At 32.2% G+C, this 10,719-nt stretch overlaps 1 protein-coding gene and 1 pseudogene across 1 annotated transcript; both read left to right on the forward strand.

The window, feature by feature from the left end:
• The first annotated feature begins 2,468 nt into the window (after positions 1-2,468).
• LOC113759527 (transcription factor bHLH125-like) lies at positions 2,469-3,883 on the forward strand. The gene is made up of 5 exons (XM_027302102.1): positions 2,469-2,478; positions 2,873-3,093; positions 3,387-3,547; positions 3,679-3,730; positions 3,821-3,883. Exons 1-5 carry the CDS (start codon positions 2,469-2,471, stop codon positions 3,881-3,883), a joined length of 507 nt encoding a protein of 168 aa, XP_027157903.1.
• A 5,710-nt stretch (positions 3,884-9,593) lies between these two features.
• LOC113764307 lies at positions 9,594-9,685 on the forward strand (annotated as a pseudogene).
• The last annotated feature ends 1,034 nt before the right edge of the window (positions 9,686-10,719 follow it).

Here is a 10,719-nt window from a genome sequence, read left to right on the forward strand (position 1 = left end):
TTCAAATAGAAATAAACAAATTGATTTGTCTCATGAGTCACATAAGAACTTACAAGAAAAGAAAATAGATCGAGAAATTATGGTAATCAGTTCATGTAGACTTTAAACTGGTAGGGTATACATAAGGCATATTTTGTCATTGAAACTACCCATATACGTTTAATTAAAATACAATTAGCCATTACAAAAGGCAGTGAGTCAACATCTAGGTAACATATTAGAGATATTGAGATAGCTAAACCAAGAATCTACCTACTTGGCATAAGAAGTAGCTAATACCATGCCAACACAAAAATTTACTAAACCAAAAGCAAAGTTAGAGTTTAAATAAAATTAGCACTATTGGCCATCAAGAAAGCAACAAAATTGTTGATCCTAACTCATAAGTATATTTAGGGTTTTGGGTCGTTGCTTATATATTTAATATTTCTTATATATATTAATATATTTTGACAAGTATAAAGTATTAGTATTATATATTTAGATATATAGTTATATATACCAAAATATGATTATATTATATATAATCATATACAGATATAGAAGGATCAGACCTATATTGAATTTGAGTTTAATAAGGTCCAAAATCAACTCACATTTAATTTGGACATAATATTTAGATCCTAACTTAGCCCAACTCAATGAAAAGTTAAGCTCATCGAGCTTTTTCTCTAGCTGAACAGGCTCAACTCGAACTGACCTGACTCTATTAACAATTCTACTTGTAAGTTGTAAGCAAAATCCCAAATGGACACCGGAAATGGAACATCTTCTATTCATAGGCGCCACAAAATCCAAAAAAGTCCAGGCAATCGATTTTCTGTTCATACTGATCCCAAGAGGTATTAAGTTAATAAAAAACGACGAAGAATTAATAAAGTTCCCGAAAAGCAGGAGAAAATATCATGCTTTTGGTACTCCTCAGAGCACTGAAGGCTGTAAAAATTTCCAAAATTCCGACAACACCTTCGTGGCCAACTCACCATGTTTGCTTTGTTCAAGTGGTTCGTTCGCTAACATTAATTACCACCATTTGGATTTCTAATTTTTCATGCATTTTCTTCTTCATTCTAATGGGCAGGATAAGCTGTTGGTTTTTGCTTGGTGATGGTTGCAATCGTTTCATTGGCAACCTAATTGAATTAATCTTAAACAAGTAGTTCAAGGTCCACTCGAAATAAAAAGGATTAATTGCATTAAGTCACCTTAACATTTGGGGTGAAGTGCATTTTGCCTCTAATGTTATTTCTTGAGTACTTTGCCCCTTAATTAATGGTCAATGATAACAGCTAAATGAAAGGACATAAATACCCTTAAATTATTTGGTTGGATGGTATGGGGGGAAGTGAGAGATCTCGGATTTAAAACACTTCACGTACAATTAAAAAAAAAAATCCTTTTTGCAAGTGGCAAGGGCTTTTTATTTTGTTTCCTTAATTATTTGGTATTCTAGATCTCTCTGATTGGTTTGAATATTAATTTATTTAATTTTAGTCTCAAAAATGAAATCTATTGGGGCTGGCATTTTAGAGGCTGAGTAACGAATTTTATATTAATTTAATTTCATAGTTAAATCGCCAGTTAATCTAAATAGACATGTCTATTTAAACCAGACAATTAAAATACTTTGTTAATCTGAATTCTTCGTCTCTAAAAAGTACAAGTCTTCTTAGAAATGTCACACGCTAATTTTGGATGATTTCTTTTGACTTTATACTAGCTTAGGGGTAATTTGCTTTTTAATAAGAAGACAAGAAACACCTTAAAAGATGGTGGCACACACTTTAACTATGTTAATATTGTCATAACATATTTCTCTAAACAGTTCATTGGTAGAAACCTCAATACTTAGCTGCTCAAACTCAAAATTACATCAAGAAAAGTTTTGAAACTTCATTTAGTAACTTTTTATCAAAACTCCCTTTCCGATGTGATATTCATCTTAGGTCGACCAAATAAATGATTGGTTCCAAATCATTTGCCGTATGATAAGTCTTCCCATTATAATAAACAAACCAATATTTGGGAGAAAGATGAATTAGGTGATACGAGAAGGGAGTATAAGTAAGAGATACCAAGTTCAAAACGTCTTACTTATACTAAAAATAAAAATAATAATAAAAACCAACACTATAAGTTCACCAAGCAAAATTAAACACAAAAAACCCACACCCAAAAAAAAAAAAAATTAGCCCATGATCCATATATCATCGTAAGAATCATCTATCCAAGTACTACTGCAACACGCCCTAACCAAACCCCCTAAGTCCTTGATACAAGAAAACTTTCAAAAAATGAAAATTAAAAGCAGTGCACTTCTTCCATTATTAGTTCAAGTTTACTTCTAATTCAATCAAAATTGAAAATTAATAGTTTAATACTACACTTCTTCCATTATCTATTCAAGTTGCTTCACGTTCAATCAAATTGAATACTAATAGTTTAATGCTACATTTTTCTTTTTATAAATGGCTCTAGGTGAGAAGCTGGACTCCCCATGTGTCAATTTAAATTAAAAATTGGCGGGTGAGAGGGGAGAACTACTCAATCCTGATTGCTATTTGTTTATGAAGATATTGCAGGAATTATTCTTGGAATCCTCAGCCCTTTTAGGAGATCTCATATTATCAATTATCCTAACAAACGTATCCTTCGTTTGTCAGCTTCATCATATCACAGAATATTAAGCTAAGAAAGCAGTTGGCTGAACATTGATGACTTTTCTAATAATTTAACTCCTTTACAGCAAGATGATCCAATGCTATTTCAATATTCGCCAAAGCCATCCATTTATCCCCACCTAAAAGACCCCACAATCCATCATCAAGATCTGCAAATTGGGTTCCATCTTCACTTGCTTCATATCAACAAGATACTAAGGAGATCATCATCAATACCAAGTTCAACTCGGCTCGGAAAAGGCAACGAAAGCCACTATCAGCTATTCGAGTTGATAATCATGATTGTGGGAAGAACCCTAATGCCAACCAGCAGAAAAAAGCCCATCACAGAGATATCGAGCGTCAAAGGAGGCAAGAAACGGCTCGGCTTTATGCTTCTCTTAGAAATCTGCTGCCTCTTGAATGTAAACAGGTGATGAAGCTAGACTTGCTGATTCAATTAACTGATGAATTCTCAATTTTTATGCGTAATAAGAAGTAAAAATTCATCAGCATCTACTGCTCAATTTCGGCTCTTGGAGATTGATTTGTTGAGATTTTACTTCTGCACTTTTCACGCCTTTTACACCCTTGTACCTGTATTCCTTTTCTTTTCTTTTTTTTTTTTTCTTGATCAAACAAAATACAATGTTGACTCTTTTTTTGTTTTTTTTGGCTAGTTTAGTATTAGATTCAAGATTCATTGATTTTCTTTTCCTTTTTCAGAGAAAGCATTCAGTATCAGATCATGTTCTTCAGGCAGCGAACCATATAGAACACATGGAGAAGAATATTAAAAAATTGGAAGTAAAGAAGGATAAGCTTCGAAACTTAACTGGTGGATTGATTCATCTGGAAGTCAAAAATGTTGAGGAAACAAAATTATCGTACGTTCATGGTCAGGCCATGCTTGGGTGGTGGAATTGAAATTCTGATGAAGAATTACTTGGCACATACTAAATGGTTTCCTCTATCAGGATACTGAAAGTGCTGCTTGATGAAGTCTTACTGTTGTTAGCTGTGTCTACACAAAATTTAATGAAGAATTTCTTTACACAATCCAAAGTGAGGTACCATTATGATGATTTAATCAAATAAGTTTCAGAGCAATATCTGGCGTGTCACCTTGTTGTTCACTTGTTTGCCTCGTGTTCTTGCAGGCCAATGCAGATGTTGATCCAATTTGTCTGCAAGAAAAGCTGACCAAAAAGATAATCATTTAGAAAGACTTAAAGTCCTAGAGCCATGACAGAATTGAGACTCACATTACATGAACAACAGTAATTAAAAGGTTTCAAGAGATACAGGTTTCTGAAAGTAATTGTGAGTCAATGTAATTGCTTTGTGCATGTATATAGATTTGTTGAAGTTTCACAAAATGATAACAAAGAAATTCTATCTGGTTAATGGGAATTAGTTGATCAGGATAGGAGATGATGTGTGAAACTATCAGCACTAACAAACTTAAAGGCAAGTATGCATGTCAAGTGGATTACACACTTTAGGTTAGAATATTATCTGATCACAAGTGAGAAAACTGACAAAAAAATAATCGCTAAATTTAGTTCTTGTTGAATATACGGTTTGGAATATGGAGAAACATATTGCAAGGTACAACATTCAACATTGCCAATAGGATAGTGCTGTGGTACAGATATCGTTAGGTGACCTAATATAAAATAATAGCAATTTACCTGAACATATGGTTTTCTTTCCTTTTGTGACAGTTTACAGCTTTTTGCGTCCCCTTTTTTTGTGAATTAAATAATGCATCCAAAGGTACATGTAACTTTTTCAACTAAATCGATAAGACTGTCTTGTAAAATAGTAAGTTATAAGTACTTAAAAAATTTATTTTTTTAATATTGAATCTTACCGTTTATGTAATGAATTTTACTGTATTTTCTGTCAAACTTACTCACTTTAACAATAGGTAAGCTTCTAACGTAAATTAGTAAGTTTGTCCAACAAAATAGCAAATTTCAAAAGTTACATTTTTATTAGTAAAACTTACTATTATTTTGATTAAACTTGCCAGTTTAGTTGTATGTAAGTTTTTCAAGTAAAACAGTAAGTTTGTGCAATAAAAAGTAAATTTAAAAAATTACCTTTTTATTAGCCAAATTTACCATTTATTTAACAAAACTTACTACTGACCTCATTAAACTTACTAATCTAGCTGCATGTCAGTTTTTCATAATGACGAGTTTGGACAATAAAGTAGTAAGTTTTAGTCACCCATATAAGTTACCTTTTTAATGCACAAACATTCTATTCATCTCTCAAAACTTACTATAATTGTAAAGAATTTACTAACCTAGCTTTAAGTAAGTTTCACATATATATTGGTAAGTTTGTGCAATGAAGTAGTCGTAAATTTGTAAGCTTAAAGGCATCTATAATAAATAGTATTTAAAATATTCATCGTGGTGGTTTCTAGCAGTAGCTCAGCTATTGTATGTCATTGCTGGTAGCTGTGATCAAACTTGGTCTGGCTTTTCATGGAAAGCCCTCACAAAGCTTTCAGGGTTTCTCAAGTAATCGGTTTTTTCTGCCCTTATGGAATGGTACTATTCTTGGAAACCATATATTTATTGCGTGCGGTACTACTTGATCATGATATTCACCATATGTAGCCATTCAAAATTTTAGATTACATTTAATCTTTGTGATTGATGAAGTGTAACATTACACTAGGCTTGCATGATCTGTATGTAGGTCCCAATTTACCAAAAATATTTTAAATTTCCTATGTCTCACATACATCACAACATCACATACTCACAGTAATGATCTTCAATACCAATGGTGTTCTCAAAATGGGATGTACCGTCCATGGCATATTCGTAATCAAATGTGTTCCAACCCAAAAAAGAAATAAAATAAAAATAAAAATAAAAAAGAGGAAAAATGCTAACTTACATCAGTTTGGGAATGTGGAATAGGATGATAGTGGTGATTCATGCAGGAGGCGTAATGAATGCCGAAGTTTCAGCAGTAGCATATTGTCTATATGGTGAGTTACAGAGGTCAAAAGTTGCTTTTCAAAAGGAGATCAAGAAGAAGTTGAATTGGAAAACACAGGTCCGAAAGTCCACCTAAATATGCACGAAAAAGGTTATCAGTTATGTTGTTAGTTCAAGAGTTATATATTCAACGAAGAAAGGGCTTGGGGTTTTCTATTACATTTTCCTATTATACACTATTGCAAAACTTCTTAAAGTGATATATATATATATATATATATATATATATATTGACTAAGAAAGATATTTTAAAACTTGGATTGTTATCCAGTATTTTATGGAACACGTGTCAATTGGATAGATCTTATAACAAGAATCTAATAGGAAAAGTTATAAAATATCCTTTACTTGAATAACTTAGGGTCTGTTTGATAAGACTGAAATCTGAATTTTAAAATTTGAAATTTGATTGCTGAAAGTATTAACTTGCTGAATTGATTATGTTATATTTGTTTGATAATTAACTGAATTATAATACTGAGTTGAAATATCACCGAAATACTATGTTTTTATCTTTAAAAATTTGCCTTTTAGAGAGAAGAAAAAGTGCCTATGAGAGAAAGAGAGATAGAAAATAATGAAACCATTTAAAGGTGATATTTAATTTTGCATATTTATGTATGAGAGTATATATTTACATGCGCGTGCATGTGAACAAAAAAAATGTGTACTTTGTACGATAACATATATGGGAGTGTGTTATACGTATGAGAGCTATAGTATATGTAATTAATTCAAAAAATTTAGTGAAAAATTTTCACTGAAAAGTTTGTATACAAATTAAGGAGTACTTAATACAATAAGTGGTAAGACATTTGTATTATCAAACATGCTGAATTCAAAAAAGTAAAGTTATCAAATAAGTCCTTAGTTAGCAAATTGCAAAAAGGTTCATGATTCTTGTTTTTCTTTTTTCTTTTTTTCTTTTTATTTCAGCCTAAACGAGGCTAAAAGCCCAAATTCAAATTTGTGTTCAGTGTTTGCAGCTTAAACATGCTGGGCTGGGCATGCATGGTGGGCTCGGGATTTAGTGCTCCTATAAGGTTTTTGTTTTTGTTTTTTTTTAAGCTTGCTATATGGTATGTTTTAAAGCAACATAAATAGAAATCAAAATGTTTAATTCCCCATGACTTAGTTAAGACATTAGTCTTGTGAGGTTTTTTTTTTGGTCCGACTTCAAAGCTTTCCTACAAGAAAACGAAAAAGTTAAGTTGATGCAAACGTCAATTTGCAGTTTCACTTTGATCATTTTGATTAACAAGTTCTTTTGTTTCTACCTCATGGTCTTTGCTATTAAAATTTGATTAGAAAAAATGTGACTCAAGAATTCTATTATTAGTAAAATAAGTAAATCATAATTATCTCTGAAATTTCTCTACACAATTAAAGTTAAGTTCTACCATCCATATTATTCAATTGGGCTCGTATGTATTTGACCGTGTGAGGGTGTCCAATGAATTGGGTTCAGGGCGCTCAAGAACTGCAAAATTTTCAATAATGGTGGTTGGAACATTTTCTACTTTGTTTGGTCTCGTGTTTGCCCTAGTTCTATTCTTACAAAGGAAGCCATACCCAGCAATATTCTCTACTGATCCAGAAGTTAAACAACTAGTGGATAGAGGTGCAAACAAACCTAATCAATCCGAACATCATAGTGTTCAAATTTATTTAAGTATTTTAACGAGTTTCAAATTTTATTCAAATTTGACTCTTTTATTTATTGAACCAAATTTAAATGAGCTTTTTACCGAATTTGAAAACTATCAAACAAAAAATGCTGTTCAAGTTTGGCTTAATTAGTTGATGTACCAAACTCGAATGATCTCTTACCAAGTCAAATTTGATTAGAATATCAAATAGTTTAGTTTATCTTTCAACCTTACTAGTGGATGAGCTCACTCCCTTTCTGGGACTGGAAGTCAACATAATTTTTTCTTGCATTCCTTCAATTGGTACTCATCATTTCCGAACCCTTTTTCCATGCTATAATCTTTTGTCTTCCATGCAAACTCTTGCGTAGATTTGTTGGAAAAAAGCTACATATGATGCAAAGCTGGTTTTTCTTGGGTGATGCTTAATTTCACTATTCAATCTTATTAGATTTTTAAATTATTTGGGTTGACATCAGCTGTAGTTTTCTGGTGGGATCATTGTCGTGAGCAGTTTGCACAATGTCAACGATTCAACATCATGTAGCGTAAACTTTACGGGGATAGAGAAATAATTAGCATCATGCTCACGTACGTAGAAAGGGTGTACGTAGAAAGGGTGACTTCAAGTAGGAGAGATAATTGTCGGTGTAGTAGTAAAATAACTAAGTAGAGATGCAAGAAATAAGATATTTTAGGTCTAAATCCCACTAAATCTGAGTTTCCTCTAGCTGATTTGTCTCACTTATGTTAAGTTATAACTTATGGTTAGTGTATTTGTTTGAATTCCATGGGTTACTTCAAGGAACCCTAAGGAGACTAGAAAATTCTCACTAGAAACTCCTAGGAGAAACGGGAAACTCTTACTGAAAAAATTTGGAAGAAACCTTATTAGGAAAACAAAATTTATAGAAGGAAGATCATAGTGTGGTTTCCCTCTCTAAAAGAAAGGCCTTTGAGAGAAGATGAGATGTAGAGAGGAATTTTTTTAAAAAAATATAAGTGGTAGGAATTAAACCCGAATTTTCACTTACACTCCTTCCTTCGAAATCATCCATACTATCCCTTTCCTCTTATGTAGAGAGGAGTTGGAAAATATCGTTATCAATCAGATGATGGATGTATGGAGGTCTTAGTTAATTTAGCATTTTCCAAGCAATAGATTGTAATGAATCGAGACAATTGGACAAAATTTGATTGAATCAAATTATCACGTAAGGTGTTTACAAAATTGTACATCGGCAAATATTTCCTTGTGGGCGCCCTTTTCGGAATTCTAATGTGCTACAAATTTGACTTGGGCATCAAGGTGATTTTCATTAGGCTATTCTACTTTGATTAAACTGCCTTCAGCTTGAGTAAGCTGTCACTAAGAATGGAGACACTTCAGCTAATTTTTTGAGCTATGCAAGATTTGAAAATACATCAATTTTTGCTACAAATAAGTGTGTGGTTATGCTTAAGTAGGGATATAATAGTGACATTAATGATACTAAGTTTTACCATTAATGAAGTAACCTCCCATGAAATTTTTACAAATCACTATGTGGCGGCTTGCAAATTAATGTTAGACTACTTGTTAAATGCTTGTGGACAGAGAGCTAAGTTTTATAGTATTATCACTTCTTAAAATTGAACAAATGTGGTAGTTTACTTCTTGCATGAAGTTTGGTTGTTTTCACTTCTCAGGGTCTTTGGTATGGGATGCTTCTTGGGGTAATGCCTTCAGACTCTTGGAATATTGTTGGTAGTTTGCCTAAGAAAAAGGGGGTATAATTTCCCTTTACAAATTTCGCAAAGATTTTCCATGAGGACCGCAATTTGATTAAATTTTGTCCAAGAAATAAAACCATAATTTCTTTGCATTCATTTGGAGAACGAAGTAATGAAAGAGTTGAGCAAATAAGCGTGTGCTTCCTTTCGTCTCTTACAAACTAGCCCTTCAGCTTGAGCACCTCGACAACACTTGAGTTGTGCATTTTTAACTGCTTTTTAAGAGTTTCTTGTTTATATTCTGCTGCTTTTCTTTTTTCTTTTTTTTGGCTTGCTTGTATGGCCATTATGTAAATGTAATTGGCTTTTGATTCATTTATTAATTTTGACAAGCAATGTTGGTATCTTTTAATAAGTTATTTTGTATTCTTCTGTTGGGGCTTGGAAGCAAAGGAGCAATAGTCTCCACCAAGCAAGAGGATAGGATGTCTGAATTGTTGAAATTGCCGTATACTTTAAGTTACATTGGGTACACGACAGTATGTGTCCCTACGGGGGGACATCTGATAAAATTGGAACGATACATAGAAAGATTAGCATGGTCCTACGCACAAATCAAGAAGACGGCAGTATGTATAAATGGATCTCAGTGTGTTTGATTATCAAAAAAAGGAAAAATAATAAAATTAAAACAAATATAGAAAAAAAATAAAGATTATTAAACAAAGATTGTGTAATAAAATCTTGACCTTGAATTGTTCTAGGCGATATCCTACCTTAAACCCAAAAAAAAAAAAAAAATTAAAAACTCTCTACTACCCTCACATGGACCCGTCCAAGGCTAAGGGTGTGTTTGATAAAAATGAAATTTGAAATTTGAAATACGAGGTTTGAATCTATTAAGTTATTGAATTGTTAAATGTACTAAATACGATACATTTAAGTATATATCACATTAAGTGATAAGTGAATAGTTCATCATTTATTTTTAAAAGCAAGTTTTACCTAAGAAATTCAGTGCCATTTAATTAATTCAAATGTTCAATTTTTTACAATCAAACGTGTCTGATCATATTAAGATCTAATTTATTAAGTTGAAATACTGAATTGAATTATCAAACAAGACCTAAGTTTACTCTCTATTACATCTAAAGTCTTGTACTCTAAGCTAACAACATAGGAAGAGGGAAAGTTGTGTCAATATAGACTTGTATGTATGTAGTACGTTTATATGTTAATTTTACATGCGTTTGGATAATGGTTTATTAGCCAAATTTTATTCAATTATATCACAAACACATTTTTTAATATGCTTTTAATCTCACGTGCATCATATAAAAAAATGCTACAGTGTTTATTCAAAATATTATTTCAAATAATCTCCTATCCAATCACACTAGTAAGTCAAAATTTGTGCAAGTGTAAAAGGACCCTCAAAATAAATGGAGAAAAGAGCCAAACACTTGAACGAGCAGTTAGCAGTTTAGTTCAGCTTTCAGCATCTCAAGCGTGCACTTGACCGTGACGCTTAGCAGTTATTTCAGATTTCAGCTTCATGACTTGAAAATTGGATGCTGGCGAGCTTTCTACAACTTTGGCAGTTTATTTCAACTTCATTGACTTTAAAATTGGATACTGGGGAGCTTTTGGAAAATAGAATAGTGCTTTTGG

Source organism: Coffea eugenioides, chromosome 2 (assembly GCF_003713205.1).
Source record: "Coffea eugenioides isolate CCC68of chromosome 2, Ceug_1.0, whole genome shotgun sequence".
NCBI classification, from domain to species: Eukaryota; Viridiplantae; Streptophyta; class Magnoliopsida; order Gentianales; family Rubiaceae; genus Coffea; species Coffea eugenioides.